We start from the raw sequence: 23,447 nt of genomic DNA on the forward strand, positions 1-23,447 counted from the left end.
TTGATCACAGATCCTGAGATCATAACCTAAGCCAAAGTCAGACATTTTACAAAGTGAGCCACCCAGGTGCCCCTAAATAAATCTTAAACAACAACAACAACTTATAATTGTCCCATTTTAGGGACAGAGAGATCTGTGATTACTGTATTCCCTATGTGACTGAAATATTTTTAGGATGTGGTGATTTTAAAGGGGGAATTTTAAAGGTGGAAAGTTTGGACTACTTTTTTACCCCTTTACTTCTTTATTTTTATTCCGGGATAGTATAGGTACATGGTAAAGAGTACCAATTCATGAGACTGAAATGTTAAAGTAAGATTTTGAAGCATCTCTTATTCTATGTTAAAGAATCCAGACGTTACCGTGATGAGATGTGCATTTTATAAAAATAACTCCAGAGAAGGAGGAAAAAAGTAGATTTAAGAGAAGATGAACCAATGAGGAACTGCTGGAATAGTGCAGATACAAACGGGAAGAAAATTTCTGTTTGGGAAAAAGAAAAGGAGAAAGAAAATAAAGGATTAGACTCAGGATACTTTAGAACTGAAATCTAAAGATTTGGGTAACGGATGGACTTTGGAAATAAAGAAGGGACTGAAGATGCTGCAATAAAACAGGAAATACATTTTATAATACTTAAGCTTAAAGGCAAATCTCTAAAACATTTTTCAACACTTCCATATAACACCCAGTGCTTAGCACAAAAATCTTCGGAACATTTTAAAGAGTTTATGACAATCTTGACTGAATATGATGAAGTAATTATAGTTCTTTTGTTAAAAATCTTACTTATATAATAAGCTTTCATTCACTTATTCAACAAATACTTACTCAGTACCTATTATGTGTCCCAAAACTCAACTCCCTACTACGCCACAAAGAACAGACAAAATTTCTGGACTCAGAGTTCCTAGTTCAATTAAAGAGCCAGAAGTAAACACAATGTGATAAATTCTACAAAAGACTAAGAAATAAAAGGGGTATTATAACATTACAGGACAGAGTGACTCCTTGGTTTTGTCAGAAAAGGCTCCATTTAAGCCAGTACAACTTGATGATTTGTGGTGCCAGTCTGTGAAGAAATACATGAAGAAATAAGGAGACTATAGCCAATGTAAGTTATGTGCTATTTCCTTCATCAAGAAAGCTTTGCTATGAAAAAAATGTCAGATAACTAAACAGTAGCTTACTGCCATAGTTGATTCATATTCTGTGTAAGCTCCTTTTCTGTCATGGATTATAACAGTTTGTGGACTAGCTACTTTGTTTTTGTTTTTTATTTTGTTAAGATTCTATTTTTAAGTAATTTCTACACCCAATGTGGGGCTCAAACTCACAACCCTGAGATCAAGAGTTGCATGCTCCACCGACAGCTCCAGGCACCTTGGACTGGCTACACTGAATAGCACTGAGGTTAAGCACATGAAAAACTAGGTTAGGTGAAAAATGAGAGGATTGATAGGCAACGTGGAGTAGAAAGGGCACTTCAGAGAGAAAAAACAGCATTTACAAATGGATACACAAAAAAAGTCGACATGGGCATCTATAAATACTTCTTCATGGGATAGAATAAGTTATCGATAAAGGACAAGAGATAAGGTGGGAGAAGTCAAGTCAAATTTTTAAAGAGCTTTCAAAATCTATGCCAAAGAATGTGGGTTTTACCCTGTAAGGAAAAAAGTGTCATTGAACAATTTTAAGTTGGGAGGTAATATCAGATTTAGAAATATGTAGAATGGATTATAGGGATAAGAAACTAAATATAATAGCCCATGAAAGAATAATGAATAATAAAGATTTGAACTTAAACAGTGGCAGAAGGAATGGAAAGGAGGTAAAAGATTTGCAAGATATTTAAGACAAAGAATAGAGAGTAAAGACAAATGGATATGGGGAATGAGGAAAAAGTTCAAAAATGACTTTATTTCTGACTTGAGTGAATGAATGACTGGGAATCCAAAATAAAGAAAACAGGGGCGCCTGGGTGGCTCAGTGGGTTAAGCTTCTGCCTTCGGCTCAGGTCATGATCTCAGGTTCCTGGGATCGAGCCCTCCATCGGGCTCTCTGCTCAGTGGGGAGCCAGCTTCCCCCTCTCTCTCTGCCTGCCTCTCTACCTACTTGTGATCTCTATCTCTCTCTGTGTGTCAAATAAATAAATAAAATATTTAATAAATAAATAAATAAAACAAGTAGAACAGAAGGTTTGGCAGAAATAATAGTAAGTTTGTGAAATTTCATACTGAAGATTTTGGATAAGGAACAGAGCTATTTACATTTTTCCCCATAGTTCTTTTACACATTACTTTGTATGAAATTTGTCTGAAGAGAGAGTTATGTGGTAAGAAAAGTATTCTGGTCATACTCACCAGTAATCTCACAGTAGTTATCTTCTGGATTCTTACTCCTAAAAATTAAAAATTAAAAAATCTATACCCCAAAGAATTACCAAGAATCACAACATTTGAAAGAGTAGGGAAGGTGAAAGGTTTTCATACAGTAACTGGCAGAAAAATATGACATCTGTAAAAAGGCTCCTCTAACTCTGGCAGAAAAAATTACAAGGCAGTTAAAGGACCCTTTTCAGACTGGTCTTAAGGTTTTGTCAATTTCAAAGTACTATTAAAATAGGTTGTTTTTTTTTTTAAAGAACAACCTACAAAACAATTCATTTTCTAGAGGTTTAGCCTTTAAAAAAAGCAAATAAAAGAAAACAACCCAAATATCCATCATCAAGGAGCTGACTGAATGTTGATGCAAACATATAACAAGTTACGAAAGACTTAAGTATATCTATATGTAACAACATAGAAAGTGCTATAAGACATTAAGTGTTCTCATTTTTGTCTTGTTAAGAACAAAAACTAAAGATAAATATGCACTTGGATATATATTTAAGTTTCTGCAAAGACATCTAAAATTATCAGGGCCACTGAATGGCTTAATCGGTTAAGCATCCGACTCGATCTCAGCTCAGGTCTTGATCTCAAGGTTGTTGAGTTTAAGCCCCATGCTGGGCTCTATATTCAGTAGTGGTTAACTGTGGGGAGCCTAAGCTCCTCATAGAATTTTCTGTATCAGTATATAAAAAGAATTCAGAATTTTCTGAATCAGTATATAAAAAGAATATTTTTTTCCAGCTCAACAGTAGTCCATTACATGGAAAACTTATAATTTATTTAACCAGTCCCTTATTGATAGATCCTTAGGATCTTTTACATCATTTGCTATTTTTTAAAAGATTTTATTTATTTGACAGAGAGAGAGAGGAGCACAAGCAGGCAAAGCAGCAGGCATAGGGAGAAGCAGGCTCCCTCCTGAGCAGGGAGCCCTAAGTGGGACTCAATTCCAGGACCCTGGGATCAATGACCTGAGAGTCAAAGGCAGACCCTTAACCAACTGAGCCACTCCTTTGCTATTACAATTAACACTGCAGTGAATAACTTTATATGTTCATCATTTTAAACATTTACAAGTATCTTGAAATAAATTCCTGGATGTGAAATTACTGATCAAAGGGCATGTGTATTTGAAATTTTGAGTGATACTGCCAACAGCCTTCTTCAATTTATATCCACTAGCAATGAGTGACTTTTTACCTATATTCTTTTTTTTTTTAAGTTCTAGTTATTTATTTGAGAAAGAGAGGGAGTGTACAAATGGGGGGAGGGGCAGAAGGAGAGGGAGAAGCAGACACCCTGCTGAGAGCTGACTATGGAGCTGGATCCCTGGACCCTGTGATCATGACTTGACCTTAAGTCAGAGGCTTAATGGATTGAACCACCCAGGTGTCCCTTACCTATATTCTTAATTGATTAGATGAAAAACTATATCTCAATAATAACCTAACTTTGTATTTCTCTTATGAAGAATGAAATAAGCATCTTTCCATTTGTTTAAGAGCAATTGGTATTTATTTTTCTATATATTAATATAATAAGAAAAACTAATGAAAAAACTGAAAACTTGGTTTTATTGTTTATACTAACTTGTATTTAAGGAGTTTCTTGTGAAAGTAGAGTGTTTCATCATTCTGTTAAAAGGATAAGTATAAAATGCACACACTTAATCAGAGATAGCTGCATATTAAATTCTGTGAAGAATCTGTTTTCTAAATTAATCCTAAGTATTCCACAAAAGGTCACAGAAATTTTTTAAAAAGACTATTAAGTTAGAAAACATTGCATTTGGGGTGCCTGGGTGGCTTAGTCTGTTAAGCATCTGCCATCAGCTCAGGTCATGATTTCAGGGTCCTGGGACTGAGCCCAGTGTTGGGCTCCCTGCTCAGTGTGGGGAGCCTACTCCCCGCCCCTCCTCTCCCGCCGCAACCTATGCTTATGCTCTCTCTTTCTCTCTCAAATGAATAAATAAAATTTTTTTAAAATAAATTTTAAAAAAACAAACACTGCATTTGGAGCGCCTGGGTGGCTCGGTGGGTTGGGCCTCTGCCTTCGGCTCGTGTCATGATCTCAGGGTCCTCGGATCAAGCCCCACATTGGGCTCTCTGCTTGGCGGGGAGCCTGCTTCCCCCTCTCTCTCTGCCTGCCTATCTGACTACTTGTGATCTCTGTCTGTCAAAAAACAAATAAAAGTGGGGCGCCTTGGGACGCCTGGGTGGCTCAGTTGGTTAAGCAGCTGCCTTCGGCTCAGGTCATGATCCCAGGGTCCTGGGATCGAGTCCCACATCGGGCTCCTTGCTCGGCAGAGAGCCTGCTTCTCCCTCTGCCTCTGCCTGCCTCTCTGTCTGCCTGTGCTCGCTCGCTCTCTCTCCCTCTGTCTCTGACAAATAAATAAAATCTTTTAAAATAAAAAAATAAAAAATAAAAAAAATGTGGGGCGCCTGGGTGGGTGGCTCAGTGGGTTAGGCCGCTGCCTTCGGCTCAGGTCATGATCTCAGGGTCCTGGAATTGAGTCCTGCATAGGGCTCTCTGCTCAGCAGGGAGCCTGCTTCCCTCTCTCTCTCTCTCTCTGCCTGCCTCTCTGTCTACTTGTAATCTCTCTCTATCAAATAAATAAATAAAATCTTTAAAAAAAAAACCCACAAATAAAATCTTTAAAAAACAACAACAAAAACACTGCATTTGATAGGAATAAAGAACTTTTAAAATATAATTCGAATCACATTTTCTTTACTTACTGTATAAACAAAACATTTTCTCCCACTTCTGTTTCTAAAAATAAAATAAAAAGTAAATTTGTTCAAGGATATACTGATAAGGCATTAGAAAAATTGCATAAGAACATTAACAACAACAAAAAAAATTAACAACATTTAAAAAAAAGAAAAGTACTAACTATCCACTTTATTTCCTGCCCCCATAGCTCAAGGGATACTTTTTATGCAATAAGACAGTTTTACCTGTTACCTGGTTAAATAGTTACAGTAAAATTTAACAGAAAACAGATTTAGCAGGGATAGCAATAACATATTTACCTGCAATTTCTGACTTTCTTGCTATTTTCATATGAGATTCTGTCTGGAATACTCTAGAAAAGAAAATAAAAATTACTGAAAATCTGCAATAAAAAAAAAGATTTTATTTATTTATTTATTTGGGATGGGGGCACAAGCAATGGCAGGGCTGGTAGCTGGGGGGAAGAGGAGAGGGAGAGGGACAAGCAGATTCTCTGCTGAGCATGGAGCCCAATATGGCTTGAGGCTGGGCTCAATCTCAGGCTCTGAGATCACAACCTGAGCCGAAACCAAGAATCTGACACTTAACCAACTGAGCCATCCAGATGCCCCTGAAAATCTGCGATTTTTAATTAGAACCCTATGGTGTTAATTTATAGTGTGTTCTGAGATAAAGATAACTGATTTCAGCTTCCTCTTTGCTACATCATGTACTATTAATATTTCAAATGCCAAAATTCATTTACATTAAAACCTGTTTTTTATGAACTCTGACAAAAATCATTTTATCCCTTTCAAAAACCTAAAATATTCACTCTGTTCAACAAAACATTTCTTAAACACTCATTACACACATGATGCTATATACTAGAGTCTGATACATGATCCTTGATCTCAATGAGTTTTCACTGTATGTAGAGAGCTGAAATAATAATTATAAACATTATTTCACTGACTTTAGTTATTAACAGTTCAGATAAGGTGGCACAGAGTCCAGAGGAAAGGGATGATTGGGATGATTAAGCTTTTGGGGAAGCAGCATTTGATATCTGCCTTGAAAAATCTGGCTAATTCATTTTTGTTCTAATATGAAGTATCATTCATTATTAAGAAGCTATTTTTAAAAAATATTTTATTTATTTATTTGACAGAGAGAGAGAGAGATCACAAGTAGGCAGAGAGGCAGGCAGAGAGAGAGGGGAAAGCAGGCTCCCCGCCAGGCAGAGAGTCTGATGTGGGGCTTGATCCCAGGACCCTGGGACCATGACCCAAGGTGAAGGCAGAGGCTTTATTAACCCACTAAGCCACCCAGGTGCCCCGAGAAGCTATTTTTTTTTAAATTTTATTTATTTATTTGACACACACAGAGAGAAATCACAAGTAGGCAGAGAGGCAGGCAGAGAGAGGGGGAAGCAGGCTCCCTGCTGAGCAGAAAGCCTGATGCAGGGCTCGATCCCAGGACTCTGAGATCATGACCTGAGCCGAAGGCAGAGGATTAACCCACTGAGCCACCCAGGTGCCCCCGAGAAGCTATTCTTAATAAGAAAGAAATTTTTGTTCAATTACAAGGGTGCCTGCATGGCTCAGTCAGTTAAGCATCTGCCTTTGGCTCAGGTCATAATGCACGGTTCTGGGATCCATCTCCACATAGAGTCTGCTTCCTCCTCTCTCTGCCTGCTTGTGATCTCTGTCTGTCAAATAAATAAAATCTTTTTTTTTTTTAAGATTTTTTATTTATCCATTTGACAGAGAGCGAGAGAGATCACAAGTAGGCAGAGAGGCAGGCAGAGAGGGGGAAGCAGGCTCACTGCTGAGCAGAGAACCCGATGCGGGGCTCGATCCCAGGACCCTGAGACCATGACCCGAGCCAAAGGCAGAGGCCCAACCCACTGAGCCACCCAGGCGGCCCAAATAAATAAAATCTTTAAAAAAAAAATGATTATAACAATTATCATGTTATTTTGCAGGTGTAGATATTGAAGGTCGTAAAGGTTAAGTAACTCCCAGGGTCATATACCCAACAAGTGGCAAAGCCAAAATGCAAACCCAAATCTGTCTGATTTCAAAACCTGAGTTTATAACTACAAACCAATACTTGAAACAACTTTTCTTCAAATGATTTACAATAGAACAGAAAGCTTTTTATTCAATATGAGCAGTATCAGTAGTTGGTCCTTTAATAAAAAAAAAACTTAAAATGAAGAATCTTATCTGAACCCAACAAAATTTAAATATTTAAAAAAATTAAAACACATAGTGGATTTTAATTTGCAATTTATTTTTAATTTGCAAATTTCTGAATGTCAATCTGAAGTCTTTACTTTTGAGAGGATCTACTGATACAATTTTAGTGTATTTATAAGATGGAATAAACAAAGAAACTTTTTAAAAAGATTTTATTATTTGACACAGAGAGAGAGAGAGAGAGAAAGAGAAAGAGCACAAGCGAGGGGAGTGGCAGGCAGAGGAAGCAAGGAGCCTGACGTAGGGCTGGATACCAGGACCCGGTATCACGACCTTAACTGGAGGCAGATGCTTAACCAACTGAGCCACACAGGAGTCCCAACAAAGAAACTTTTTCTTTTTTTTAAAGATTTTATTTATTTGACACAGAGAGAGAGAGATCACAAGTAGGCAGAGAGGCAGGCAGAGAGAGAGGGGAGGAAGTAGGCTCCCTGTGGAGCAGAGAGCTCAACGCGGGGCTGGATCCCAGGACCCTGGGATCTGACCTGAGCAGAAGGCAGAGGCTTTAACCCACCGAGCCACCCAGGCGCCCCCCCAACAAAGAAACTTTCAAGTAATATGAACAAAGAATCCTTCTAGGTTTTCATGAAAGATTTCCCTGTGGTTGTCTCAGCCATACCAAATTTGAAAGAATTTTTAAAAATAAACTCACATTTATCACGCTTTCCCTAGCTGTTCCTTACAATGTTCACAGAAATAACTTTGTCTTTGAACTAATTTTCATCAGTTTATCTAATATTAAGTTAAATTATGCAATTACAACAACTTCAACTAGATAAACAAGACAAATACTTCTTGGTAAGCCTATCAATCGATTCTCAGGATCTGAAGTTTATGGATAGGAAAGAGCATTCTTTGTGCTATAGATATCAGTATATTTTACAAGGGTAATGGAAAATATAGGTTAATTCTAACAATTCAGTGAGCTGGGAATTATTAAGAGAGTTTTATGATGCTTGTTTCTACATCTAGAATCCTACAGTTCTTTTTCAATTAATCTATTTAACAAAGATAATCTTTTGAAACACTACTCATTGTTTAATGACACTATTTGTGATAATATCATAGTGTTAAATAGAATACAATAGTGTTAAATATAATAGTGTTAGATTGACACTATTTGTGATAATATATACTGTCTTATTTTGGCCATGCAGTAACACTATGAGATATGTAAGGACTATTATTTCCATCCTAAAAAAAGGAGGAAATTGATGCTCTGTTAAATGACTTGAACTAGGGACTATTTAGTATTAAGTTAGAATTGTTCCAGTTTTTTTTGTTTTGAACCTGAAATTCCTTTCAACACCCTGGAGCCATTTTAAAGCAAAGTAAGTATAATGAATAGATTATATCCAAGGAAAGAAAAGGGTGGACTAAGTTTAGTAGTCTTTGGGAAAGTTTATCAGAAGAAGTGGAAAAACCAGTAGACTAGGAGTCAGGAGACCTATTTTACAATTGTGGTTCTGTCACTACTTACATTACCTTGGGAAAGTCATATCATGTCCCTGGCTTTAACTTTCTCACTAAAACATACAGTCTGGACTATACTTACTTATTTAGTAAGCTCCAGGCATGGAGCCCAATATGGGGCTTGAACTCACAATAAAAGACTGAGATCAAGACATGAGCCAAGATCAAGAGTCAGATACTTAACCAATTGAGCCACACAGGTGATCCTACTTATTTATTTTTTAAATTTATCCTTATTATTATTATTTTTAAAGAATTTACTTGTTGATCGGAGAGTGAAAATGAGTGGGGGTTAGTGGGGGAAGGATGCAGAGGGACAAGAAGACTCCCAGCTGAGCATGGAGCCTACAGCAGGCTCACACAGGGCTGGATCCCAGGACTGCAAGATCATGACCTTCGCCGAAGTCACATGCTTAACCGATTGAGCCACCCAGGTGTCCCATAATTTATTGTTATTATTTTTAAGTAAACTCTACCCCCAACATGGAGCTTGAACTTATGACCCTGAGATCAAGATAAAGTCGCATACTCTACCAACTGAGCCAGCCAAGCACCCCAGGGTACTTCTCATTATAACATTCCATCATCAAAAACACAAATTTGAGTAGAAAATGCTATTTACTCATATATGTATATATATAATATGGATAAACAGGATAAGAATTCTATGCTAGTTACTCTTTTGGTTTCCAAAGTTCCCTGTTGACTTCCAGAAATATTTATTAACCAAGCTCATTATAAAACAAGCCAAATAAACAGAATAAACAGCAAATCTTAAAAAAAAAAAAAAAAAGGGAAACAGGAAGAGAAGCATTATAATAACAATCAGACAGGGCACTTGGGTGGCTCAGTTGGTTAGGCCACTGCCTTCAGCTCAGGTCATGGTCCTGGAATCCTGGGATCGAGTCCCGCATTGGGCTCCCAGCTTGGCGGAGGTCGTCTACTTCTCCCTCTGACCTTCTCCCATTTCATGTTCTCTCTCACTCTCTCTCTCTCAAATAAATAAATAAAATCTTTAAAAATAAATAACAATCAGGGGCGCCTCGGTGGCTCAGTGGGTTAAAGCCTGTGCCTTCGGCTCAGGTCATGATCCTAGGGTCCTGAGATTGAGCCCCACATCGGGCTCTCTGCTCAGCAGGGAGCCTGCTTCCTCCTCTCTCTCTGCCTGCCTCTCTGCCTGCTTGTGATCTCTGTCTGTCAAATAAATAAATAAAATCTTAAAAAAGGAAAAATCAGACAGACCTAGAAAATACAGTCTAATCCTACAAATAATAAGGGTAATGAGAGGAAAAATACCAACAATGTGAAAAATACAAGAATATAAGGATTAAGAATAGTCTGATGAGAAATAGTCCAAAGTCTGAGCCCTACCTCTTAAAAAGTATGGGAACTTGAACAAACTATTTAAACTAAGCCTCAGTTTCCTCATTCATAAAATGAGATATGACTGTTAGGATTCAATGAGCAATGAATGCATATAGTAGCATACCTAACACTGTAAATATTCAATAATATTAGCTATTAATAAAAAATCAAATTTTGACATATATAAACCCACTTTCAATGATTTGACACAGGTGATCTTACAGTAAAATGATCATTCCAATATGATAATTTCAGGGGCACCTCCTTGGCTCAACTGGAAACATGTGATTCTTGATCTCAGGGTCATGAGTTCAAACCCCACATTGGGTAAAGACATTACTTAAAAATAAATACACTAAAAAAATGTGATTATTGAAATGACATAATTTTACTGGAAAAATAATTCAAAAGAAAGGCACATTCAAGATCCTCAAGATCACCAAGTTTTCAAAATCTAAGCAGAAGGCGTGCCTGTGTGACTCAGTTGGTAAAACATCTGCCTTTAGCTCAAATTATGATTTTGGGGTCCTGGGACCCAGGTCCCATATCAGGCTCTCTGCTCAACCCTCCCTCCCCCAGCTCCTGCTCTCTCTCTCACTCTTGTACTCTCTCTCTCAAATAAATAAATAAAATCTTAAAAAAAAATTTTTTTTTTAAATCTAAAAGGAAAATAAAATCCCTTAGAAGTTGCTTCTAGGAAGGAGAGAATATTTTTAAAAATATTCTCAGCACAGGGGCACCTGGGTGGCTCAGTGGGTTAAAGCCTCTGCCTTCGGCTCAGGTCATGATCCCAGGGTCCTGGGATCGAGCCCCGAGTAGGGCTCTCTGCTCCGCAGAGAGCCTGCTTCCCCTCTCTCTCACTCTCTGCCTGCCTCTCTGCCTACTTGTGATCTCTGTCTGTCAAATAAATAAATAAAATCTTTAAAAAAAAAAAAAAAATTCTCAGCACAGAGCCCAACATGCTGCTGGATCTCATGACCTTTGAGATGATAACCTGAGCTGAAATCAAGAACTGGATGTTTAACCCAATGAGCCACCCAGGCGCCCCCACTGTATTTATTTTTTATTGTACTCTCTTGAGGCATTGATGAAGGTGCTTTGCAATGACCTGAAAATCCAAAGATGCCAGATCAGAAAAACCCTGATAGCAACAGAATACCTAGAAGATGACATTCCATGTGTCCCCTTCCCTGCCCATGACCATGAACACATACTGACCTCCACCTATGATGACATGTTGCCTGCTGTCTTGTACACACACTCCTGAATCTCTCCTCATTAAAAAACTCTAGGTGTCCATCTTGTAGGTGGAGAGGTCAATTGTTAAGATTTAAGCCTGCCACCTTCCCCAGCTGCCAGCACTCCAAATAAATTTCTCCCTTTCTCTTTTTCAAACCTCTGCCTCTTGAGTTATTGGCTTCTCTTGTGATGAATTTATCCAAGTTTGTTGACAAACCCAGCCAGGAGCTATGCTTTAAATTTGTCCAGCCCTCTCTGGCTTCCCTAGGGTGAAGGAGTTGGCTGCCACAGTGAGCCAGGGTTCACCCATTTGTCTCCTGAGTTAACAGCTGTGGTAAATAGGTAAATTGATAGATTTGGTAACAGAACGGCCTAGAAACAATGATTAATTCATTAGTGAAAAGAACCTATTGCATCTAGGTCTGAGTCAGATAATACGTAAAATGAACATGAATATCTTGGTATACTGTAAAGCAAAGACACTATCAAAGATTACTGGAGTTATGTCAAAAGATCAGAAACTAATCTGAAGAGATTTCACTCATCAAAGATAGAATAATTTGAGTATCAAAATACTAACTATAACAGATTAAACACATTAAATATGTTTTAAGTTCACGATTTAGATAAAGTAAATATCTTTAAGTAAAGATATTTGGAAAAAAGTCCTTATTAGTCAACTTTAAAGGATACTAGGAAGCAAACATATTATACTGAAACTAGTAAATAAAGACACCCCTCCCCCAAAATTTAACATGACTTTCCCATATGAACCATAATGCAGAAACAGAATGAGATTATTATCAATTAGCAAACTCTAAAGAAATAATGGATCTAGGCAATGATCATCAATGGCTGTTAACATCACAAAAAAGATAACTGAGGGACGCCTGGGTGGCTCAGTTGGTTAAGCAGCTGCCTTCGGCTCAGGTCATGATCCCAGCGTCCTGGGATGGAGTCCCACATCGGGCTCCTTGCTCCGCAGGGAGCCTGCTTCTCCCTCTGACTCTGCCTTCCACTCTGTCTGCCTGTGCTCACTTTCGCTCGCGCTCTCTCTCCGACAAATAAATAAAATCTTAAAAAAAAAAAAAAAAAAAAAACTTAAAAAAAAAAAAAGATAACTGATAATCAAGTGCTGTCCGATGAAAGCACAGGAAGAATTCTTGTGGAAAACATTTGGTTTAAGGCAAGTCAAGCATTCCAGATAGAGTACCCAATTGGCAGCAATCTGAGTAATATATTACACAATATTATTCCATGTGGGTATAATCAGTAAAATCCAGAATGATTTTAAAAGAAAAATTATAAGGGGGTGCATGGGTGGCTCATTCAGTTAAGCGTCTGCCTTCAACTCAGGTCAGGATCCCAGGGTCCTGATATGGAGCCCTTTGTTAGTCTCTCTGCTCAGTGGGAAGTCGGCTTCTCCCTCTCCCTCTGCTGTTCCCCTACTTGTGGTCTCTTGCTTTGTCAAATAAATGAAATCTTAAAAAGAAAAAGAATAAATTATAAGAAAAAAAGGAAGAGGGAACCAAGAGATTAGAAGATTTAAGACACTTACGAACTAAATGGAATATGTTAACTTTGTTTGGATACTGAATCATACCAAATATCTCAGAAAAAATGTGAACAGTGGCAAGATATTTGATGATACCATGGAATTACTGCAAGCATTTAAAAGATTTGAAAATAGTATTGTGAACATACTTTTTAAAAATATTCTATATCTTGGGGCGCCTGGGTGGCTCAGTGGGTTAAGCCGCTGCCTTTGGCTCGGGTCATGATCTCAGGGTCCTGGGATCGAGTCCCGCATCGGGCTCTCTGCTCAGCAGGGAGCCTGCTTCTTCCTCTCTCTCTCTCTGCCTGCCTCTCTGCCTACTTGTGGTCTCTATCAAATAAATAAAACCTTTAAAAAAAATATATTCTATATCTTTTAAAGATATAACTAGTGAAATATCTGGGATTCACATGAAAATAATTCAGTGGGAGGTGGAAAGAGAAGTAAATGGGCGGGGGGGATAGTATAACAAAAGTGGCCACAATTGACAACTACTGTAATTGCTAAATGGCCTGAGTTTTCATAGTACTTTCCCTACTTTTGTGTATGTTATAGATTTTCAATCATAAAATGGAGAAAAAAGGGGGGAAAATTGGAAGTCTTTTTTTGTTAAACTTTCCAATGACCTCTCTTTTTATACCCCCACTTCCCTTATATAGGTGCCTTGAATCTAGTAATGTTTTAAAACAGTATTTAATAATACATTGGGGATTTATCCCAGGAATACAGAGATAATCCAACATCCAAAAAGTTTTTTATCATATTAAAGTGTGAAAAATTCTATAGCTATTTTAATAGATGCTCTACAACCATTTAATAAAACCCTACACCCATCTTTGATTAAAACAAAACAAAAATCTACAATACAGTTAAATTTACCCAACAATAAAGGAAGAATGGGTGTACTAAATTTAACAAATGTAATTTGGCTTAACTACTTTAATTAAGAATGGTTACTGACTAAATTAAAAAAAAATGTTTTAAATATGAAATGTGAAATTTTTGTCTCTTTTTGTGTATGTGTATGTATGTGGTTACAAAGTTTTTTCTCTTTTTTTTAAGTTTGTGGTTTTTTTCTTTTTTAAGTAATTTCTACACCCAATGTGGGTCTGAAACTCAAGACCCCAAGATCAGGAGTAGCATGCTCAACTGACTGAGCTACCCAAGCACCCCTTAATTCAAGGCTCAGTTGGTAAACAATCAGACTTGATTTTGGCTTGGGTTATGATTTCCAGGTCCTGAGATTAAGCCCAGTGCAGGGCTCTGTGCTCAGTGGGGAAGTCTGCTCGGGATTCTCCCTCTCCCTCTGTCCACACCAGCCCCTGTGTTCTCTCTCTCTAAAATAAATAAATAAATCTTTAAAAATTTTTAATTCAGAGGCGCCTGGGTGGCTCAGATGGTTGGGTATCTGCCTTCAAGTCAGGTTGTGATCACAGGGTCCTGGTATCGAGCCCTCATCAGGCTCCTTGCTCGGCAGGGAGCCTCCTTCTCCCTCTGTACTCCTGCTTGTGCTCCTGCTCTCTCTCTGACAAATAAATACGATCTTTAAAAAAAGAAAAGAAAAGAAAAGAAAAAGGTAATTTATACAAAATAATCTAACAAACACAGGGAATAATCAATGCCCAACAGAAAATTAAATCTGGCTAATTTTACATTACCAGAAAACACCTAAAGAAAACATGTAAAAGAAAAGTCAGTCTGAAACAGGAGAAAATGATTTATTAAATCAAATCTTGGCCATACCTATTCAAAGAGTAAACAGACAGAAGCATCCAAGGCTTTGCAATAGATGTGTATGTAGCTCTTATGGAGATGGATAAATTACATTTCAGGGCCTGGTGCCATTAAACATTCAGAATATTCCAAATAAGTAATAGCACAGATTTCATAATCAATAAGCCATATTTACATTATATTATAATTTATTTTTTTTAGGTAGAATGTTTCTAAGGAAAGTACTAACTACTCAGTACTCAGATTCATTTGTTTCTCATGATGTTTTTAGTAGTAGCATTCTATTTATACACGAATTTCTAGTGAATCTGTTAAGTATAAGCCCATCTCTATAAGATGACCCATTTTTGGTAAAAACAAAAAATATGGAGTCTGCAAAGCCAAGGCCAAGACCCAAGAACTCAGTAGCAAGGAATTTTACTAAGGAATACACCACCTAGGGAATTTTACTGGCAGGAAACAGCTAGTCTTTGATTATACCAAATCTTACCATGATTTTTCTTTTTTCAAAATTCAACATATATGAAATATTGACAACTCATGTATATCTGGGAAGACATTGACTAATTTATGGATAATAGATTAATAGAAAAAAGTTATGAAACAATTAAAATTACTATCAACCAACAACAAAAAAGATGTTATGTATCTATGGTTTGGAACTTCCCAGCAACCAAAAGATGTCACATACAGAATACCATTCATTGCTCAGACATGGTGAAACTATATACAAAGGTATACCAGGCAAATGAAATCAAAACACAGAAAAGGCAAAAATCTTATTATTAGTCTAGGTAGAATTTGGATCAAAAAGCAATAAACAAAAGCCCAAGATGAGAATTCATAATGCTAGAAAGTACAATTCTTTTTTTCCCCCCTCTTCTTAAAGATTTTATTCATTTATTTGAGATAGAGAATGAGACAAAGCAGGAGCAGGGGAGCAGAGGGAGAGAGAGGAGTAGGCTTCCTACTGAGCAGGAAGCCCAAAGTGGGACTCGATCCCCATGACCCTGAGATCATGACCCCAGCTGAAGGCAGATGCTTGAGACTGAGCCATCCGGGCACCCCAGTGATGTTGAATCTTTTTATTCAGGAACTTGTTATAAACTTCATTTGCACAATTTTTTAGTACTCTTCAGTAATGGTTTATCCTTTTATGCTTTTATTATTAAATACATAGCAAGAAAATATAACACAATGGGGAAAACACACACTTATCTTCTATCTGGTTATTATTTATATAAATAGGAAATATATTGGGACGCCTGGGTGGCTCAGTTGGTTAAGCGGCTGCCTTCGGCTCAGGTCATGATCCCAGCGTCCTGGGATGGAGTCCCACATTGGGCTCCTTGCTTGGCAGGGAGCCTGCTTCTCCCTCTGCCCCTAGCCTGCCACTCTGTCTGCCTGTGCTTGCGCTCTGTATCTCTCTCTCTCTCTAACAAATAAATAAAAATCTTTATAAAAATAAATAAATAAATAGGAAATATATTAATTTTCATATAATAATTTTGTATCTTGCTACTTATCTGTACAGGTATTTCCATTGATATTCTTATATTTTCCTAATATACAAGCATTTAATCTACAAAAGGTAACAGATTTATCATTTATCCCCACTTTCCAATTTTCAGAACTCCACTTCCTTTTTTTTTTTTTTTTAAAGATTTTTACTTATTTATTTGACAGACAGAGATCACAAATAGGCAGAGAGGCAGGCAGAGAGAATGGGGGAAGCAGGCTCCCTGCTGAGCAGAGAGCCCGATAAGGGGCTCAATCCCAGGATCCTGAGATCATGACCTGAGCTGAAGGCAGAGGCTTAACCCACTGAGCCACCCAGGTGCCCCTCCACTTCCTCTATTTTTATTAGCACATTTAGTACAAAGTTAAATTAACAGTGGTAAGATACAGCTGTTTTGTTTCTGATTTATTAGAGGTGATGCTTTTAATGTTTCTCAAGCATAATATAAAAACAATTTAAATAATAATTCTCTAATGCATATGTAATTAAAACCCAGATTACCCAAGTCAGTTATTACTAACATACCTGGTTTTATGCACAAAAAATCATTACCTTTAACATTTTAATCATTCCTCCTTCCAACTTACTTTATAGTATCTGCAAAGCTGACTCGACGAGAACTTTTCTTATTTCTCAAAGCATTAGATTCCTAAGGGCAGAGAGTATATGGTATAATTTTCTTTTTTAATTCAAGTCAGTTAACATAGAGTGCATTGTTAGTTTCAGGGTAGAGTTTAGTGATTATCAGTAGCATATAACACCTAGTGCTTATTACATCAAGTGCTCCTTATTGCCTCTCACCCAATCACTGCATTCCCCCCAATACCTCCCCTCAGTTTGTTCCCTATAGTTAAGAGACTCCTATGGTTTGCCTCTTACTGTTATCTTATTTTTTCTTTTCCTTCCCCTATGTTCATGTTTTGTTTCTTAAATTCCACATGAATGAAATCACATGGTATTTGTCTTTCTCTGACTTATTTTGCTTAGCATAATACCCTCTAGTTCTATCCACATCATTGCAAATGGCAAGATTTCATTCTTTTCGATGGCTGAGTAATATTCCAGTGTGTGTGTGTACACCACATCTTCTTTATCCATTCAACTGTCAATAGACATCTGTATTTTCTTTCCGTATCTTCATAATTGTGGACATTGTTGCTATAAACATTGGGGTGCATGTGCCCCTTTGAATCACTCTCTTTGTATTCTTTGGATAAATACGTCATAGTGTAATTTCTGGGTCACAGAGTAGTTCTAATTTTAAATTTTTGAGGAACCTTCATACTGCTTTCCAGTGTAGCTGCACCAGTTTGCATTCCCACCAACAGTGTAAAGGGTTCCCCTTTCTCTACCTCCTCCCCAATATCTGTTGTTTCCTGAGTTGTTAATTTTAGCCATTCTGACTGGTGTGAGGTGGTATCCCATTGTGGTTTTTATTTGTATTTCCCTGATGATGAGTGTTACTGAGCATTTTTTCATGTTTCTGTTGGCCATTTGTATGTTTTCTTTGGAGAAATGTCTATTCATATCTTTTGCCCATTTCTTGATGGGATTTTTTCTTTTTTGGGTGTTAAGTTTGACATGTTCTTTATAGATTTGGGGTACTAGCCCTCTATCTGATATGTCATTTGCAAATATCTTCTCCCATTCCACAGGTTGCTTTTCAGTTTTGTTTATTGTTTCCTTATATGGTATGATTCTTACTGAAACTACTGTAAATTAGGTCTCCAAAGTACTACTGACAGAGACCAAGTCTTATTCTGAGTTAATGTGGTATTATTAATTTTGGTAATCATTTATTTCTCTGAAATATCTCAATACACTTAAAAAGCATGAATATGATTTTCCATACCAACACAAACAACATATATTTAAGGAAGTTGATTACTGTCCCTTACTTTTTCTCTCTCCTTTTAAATGAACGACAGTTGGGACGTCTGGGTGGCTCAGTTGGTTGAGCAGCTGCCTTTGGCTCAGGTCATGATCCCAGCATCCTGGGATCGAGTCCCACATGGGACTCCTTGCTCAGCGGGGAGCCTGCTTCTCCCTCTGCCTGCCATTCTGTCTGCCTGTGCTTGCTCTCTCCCCCCCCCTCTGATAAATAAATAAAATCTTTTAAAAATATATATATATCCTTAAAAAAAAAAAAAAAAAATAAATGAACGATTGTTTTGCTATTAAGAATAAGAATGGGGCACCTGGGCAGCTAAGTAGGTTAAGAGTCTTGGTCACCTCAGGTTATGTTCCCAGGATCCTGGGATCGAGCCCCATTTCAGCCTCCCTGCTCAGGGAGTCTGCTTGTCCTTCTTCCTCTGTCCCTCTCCCTGCTCATTCTCTCTTTCTCTTTCTCTCAAATAAATAAATAAATAAAACCTTGGGGCGGGGGCAGAGGAACAAAGACTGGGGACAGAGCAAGTGATATGCAGACTGTTATGGTAAACTTACTATACTATATTTTTACAATTTAAGAAAAAAATTTAACGATGGTAAAACACATATAACAAAATTTAGCATCTTAACCAGTTTTTAAATTAAATTTTATGGGATGCTTGAGTGGCTCAGTTGATACAACATCCAACTCTTAGTTTCAGGTCAGGTCATGATCTCAGGGTCATGAGACTGAGCCCTGCATTGGGCTCTGTAGAGCTCAGCATGGAGTCTGCTTGAGATTCTCTCTCTTCTCCCTCTGCCCTTTCCCTCTGCTCTCAAACAAATAAATCTTTAACAAATTTAATTTTTATTTAAAAGTGGTCAGAACTCTTTAGGTCTATTCTCTCAACAAATTTTTAAGTGTATAATACAATACTGTTAATTATAGGCACAAAGCTGTATAGATTTCTAGAACTTACTTTGTATAACTGAAACTTCATACCTGTTGTTAGCAACCCCCATTTTGCCCTTCTCTATAGCCCTAGCAATCAATGTTGTGCTCTCTGCTTCTATGAGTTTGACCATTTCAGATACCTCATATAAGCTCATATAAGTGGTATCATGCAGTATTTGTCCTTCTGTGACTAGCTAATTTATTTACTATAATACATCTTAACCATTTTTAAAGATACAGTTCAGTAATGTTAAGTAGGTATACACTGTTGTAAAACCAATTTCTGGAATTCTTTTCATCCTGCAAAACTGCAAGTCCATATCCATTAAACAAGTCCAATCTCCTAGCTTTTGGCCTCTATGAATTTGATTAGGTAATTTGTAAATGGAATCATAAAGTATTTGCCTTTTTTTTTTTTTTTGACAGAGAGATAGAGAGCAGGGGGAAGGGCAAAGGAAGAGAGGGAGAGAGAATCTTTTTTTTTTTTTTAAAGATTTGTATTTATTTATTTATTTGGGGGAGGGGAGGATGAGAGAGAGAGAGAGATCATGAGAGGGGACAGGTCAGAGGGAGAAACAGAGTCCCCGCCAAGCAGGGAGCCCGATGTGGGACTCGATCCTGGTACTCCAGTATCACAACCTCAGCCAAAGGCAGTTGCTTAAGCAGCTGAGCCACCCAGGTGCCCAGAAGAGAGAGAATCTAAAGCATATTCCACGCTGAGCATGAAGCCTGATGCAGGGCTCAATCTCATGACCCTGACAGTGTAACCAGAGCTGAAACCAAGAGTCAAACACTTAACCAACAGAACCACCCAGGTGTTATAGGTACTGTAATAATCAGGGGAGCTCTATATTTGTCTTTCTGTGATTGGTTTATTTCACCTAGCATAATGTCCTTAAGATTCATCTTTGCTGTACTGTGTGTCAGAACTTCCTTCTTTTTAAGGCCAAATAATATACCACTGATACCACATTTTGTTTATCCATTCATCTGTCAATGGACATTGTTTTCCTTCTACCTTTTGCCTACTGTAAATAATGCTGCTATGACAGGGGTATAAGTCTCTTCCAGACCCTGCTTTCAATTCTTTTGGGTATATACCCACAAGTGAAATTGCTGGATCATACGGTAATTCTATTTTAATTTTTTGAGGAACGACCATACTGTTTTCCATGTGGCTACAACATTTTACTTCTATAACAGTGTACCAGAGTTCCAATTATTCCACATCTTAGCCAGCACTTGTTATTTTCTGGTTTGTTTGTTTGTTTGTTTGTTTTACAATAGCCACTGTAGTAGGTATGAGGTGATATCTCACTGTGGTTTTGACTTGCAGTCTTCTAATGATTAGTGAGTCTGAGAATCTCTTGAGTATAAAATGATGTTTTTATTTCCCTCATCTTCTTTAACAAGAGCAAACCTTTATACTCACATAAATACCAAATACAAAAAGCAAATGACAGAGAAACAAACAAAATCCACATAGACTTTTACCATGTAAATTCTTAATAACTGTGTATGTCTTACTATAAAAATCAGGAATGTTCATCCTCTCTATTAACACCTTAGCAGGCAAAACAAGTGGACTTGAGCTTAATATAGATAATAATACCATCCTAGTACATACTGAAACTAATAGAGACTAATATATTTCTTTAAAAAAAAAAAAAAAAAGGTAAGTGGGATGCCTGGATGGCTCAGTGGCAAGAAAGGCTAGAAAAGTAAACTGGGCTTAAAAATCAAGAATTCCAGCTTACTCAAAAGTTAGGATTTTAATCTGATAGCCACTGAATACTTACTTGTACACATTCAACTAGAAATCATTTATGATGTTCTCTCTTCATATAGGTAAAAAAGTTCCTATTAAAACTATCATCGAAAATAGTCATCCATAAAGCATTTGCACTAGAGACTTACCTGAACTGTTTCATTCCCACCTCTAAGGTCCTGAAGAGGACTCCTTGGGGGCTTCAAGATCTAGAAAAATTAGAATTCAAGAAAATATGGGATTAATATTAATAATCAATTCAAATTGCACCATAGGAGAAAGGTAAAGATGTTAAAATTTCTGTGAAAACCTTTAAAACTCCTCAAATTCATATTGTTCAGTGTTATACTTTGTGGTTGGTTTAAATATCTGGCATCTATTCCCTTCTCCCTGCCCACCTTCCTGATTATCACTCTCATCCCATGTGTTCTGGGTGAAGCTCCACCCCAACCCTAGGGCACAACATGTAGCCCTGGTCTAGAATAATGTGCACATGATATTCTCTCATCAATAGTGAGTGGTTCAGGAAGGAGGACTTGACCCATAATAAGAAATATAATTCAATCCTAAGTCCTTTGTTTTTGTTTTATCTTGAGGAAATAGACACTTTTTCATTTAGGAGTTGAAACTGGAACTTGGGAGAGCTAGAGGTACTGTAGTAATCAGGGGAGAGGCTTGTACAAAAATGGAGATTACCCAGAGGAACCAGTCAGAGTAGAAAAGTGAGAGAAAATCCTAACCTTGTGATATTATTGGAACCCATGGTCAGTTACGTTGTGCCAAAAGTCATCCCTATCTTTGGATTTTTCAATTTCAAAATCCAGTAAATTTTGTGCTTAAATCAGTTTGAGTTGGACTTTTTGTGTCTTGCTCCACTATTTAAATATATTCTTAAACTTTATTAAAGTATCATTTACATGGCATATAATTCATAAAGTTACCATGAAACTCAAAAAATACAAATTTTAGTATATTTATAGAATTGTGTAACCAGGTAAATATTTGAGTATCCAGAGATCAACAGAAGCCAATGGGAGTAGGATGGTGATGTTACAGTAAAAATTCCTGCTACATACATTCATCATTCAATAAAAAGTAATAATTATGAACTCAAGTGTTTCTTACCGAAGAATGTCGTCTTCTAACAAGTCTGTCCATATTGTCACTGCAAATTTATAGACACATTAGTAAAAGACTGAATTTTCAAAAGCCATCATCGCAGCATCTTTTACATGCTTTTTTTTTTTTTTTTTTTTAAAGATTTTATTTATTTATCAGAGAGAGAGAAGGGGAGAGAGCGAGCACAGGCAGACAGAATGGCAGGCAGAGGCAGAGGGAGAAGCAGGCTCCCCGCTGAGCAAGGAGCCCGATGTGGGACTCGATCCCAGGACACTGGGATCATGACCTGAGCGGAAGGCAGCTGCTTAACCAACTGAGCCACCCAGGCGTCCCTCTTTTACATGCTTTTAAATTGGCTATCGCTTTCACTTAACACATGGCATCACTGTTTCTTAGCAAAATTTATAAGACATAAAAGTTGGTATTTAGAAGGTCAGTGATATAAAATATATATTGTATACTCTAAGAATATCTCTTGTAAAACAATCAGCATAATATAATGTACTATATTTACAGAGGTACAATTTTAAAATAAGTGGATCATAAATCAAGAGACTCTAACTCTGGTTTTACTACTGTGTGAGTTTGAAATCAGGTTTTGAAAATTCAAGTACTTATGGAGGCCAAACAGAAGATGCAAGAAAAATATGTGGTGTTGAGATGATAATGGACACTTCAGGGTTGGTCTAATGGTCATAGTCATTACTCTGATCAGGTTAGCTGTTGCCACAAGAATATGAGCCCAGTGTCACCACACTTAATTTTTCTTTTTCTTTCTTCTTCTTTTTCTTTAAGATTTTATTTATTTATTTTAGAGAGAAGTAGAGAGAGAGCTTGCACAAGCAGGGGACGGAGCAGAGGGATAGAGAGAGAATCTCAACAGACTCTGCACTTAGCATGGAGCCTCATGTGGGGCTCAATCTCGTGACCCAGATATCATGCCCTGAGCCAAAAATCAAGAGTTGGATGCTCAGCCAACTGAGCCACCTACGTGCCCCTACACTCAATTTTTCAAGAGAAAATTTTAGCAGCTAATTAAATAATTTAAAAACACTGTTTGGCAGTGGCGGGGGAAGTCTGTAGACTATATACAGACCACCAGTTTGTAATGCCAATTTTAGACCTTTCATTTCATTTCCTTGGGCCTTAATTTTCCCATCCTTAAATTGAAGGGATGGGAGGTGGTCTCTAAAGTCCTTCTTAGTTCTGACTCTAGATATATAAACACAAAGATATGGCAAAGAGAGCTATGACTTTGTGACACTTACTTCTTTTCCATAGAACAGAATGGGAAAAAATTTCAGAAGTTATCAATAGGTGTTTCTAAAAGGAAAAGTATCTTTCGCTGATAAAAAGTTTAACATTTTTAGCTATCCTACATGAACTTACTTTTCTTCATTAGCCTCTGAAGACATCCCATCCATTTTTGAAGAAAACCTTTTTCTGTAACAAATACACAATATTAGAAAAGATGAG

General features: G+C 37.3%; 1 protein-coding gene across 1 annotated transcript in view; it reads right to left on the reverse strand.

Moving 5' to 3' along the window:
• KNL1 (kinetochore scaffold 1) overlaps positions 1-23,447 on the reverse strand; it is a 76,437-nt gene that overhangs the window by 40,254 nt on the left and 12,736 nt on the right. Inside the window, exons 2-8 of the mRNA XM_082735533.1 lie at positions 23,361-23,414; positions 21,978-22,017; positions 21,002-21,061; positions 16,848-16,909; positions 5,432-5,484; positions 5,135-5,168; positions 2,367-2,404 (exon numbers count right to left, since the gene is read on the reverse strand). Coding sequence (XP_082591659.1) covers positions 2,367-2,404; positions 5,135-5,168; positions 5,432-5,484; positions 16,848-16,909; positions 21,002-21,061; positions 21,978-22,017; positions 23,361-23,395 — 322 coding nt within the window. The 5' untranslated portion in view covers positions 23,396-23,414. The remainder of the gene's footprint in view (positions 1-2,366; positions 2,405-5,134; positions 5,169-5,431; positions 5,485-16,847; positions 16,910-21,001; positions 21,062-21,977; positions 22,018-23,360; positions 23,415-23,447) is intronic.

The sequence above is a fragment of the Mustela nivalis genome (assembly GCF_964662115.1).
Source record: "Mustela nivalis genome assembly, chromosome: 6".
In the NCBI taxonomy this organism is placed as follows: domain Eukaryota; kingdom Metazoa; phylum Chordata; class Mammalia; order Carnivora; family Mustelidae; genus Mustela; species Mustela nivalis.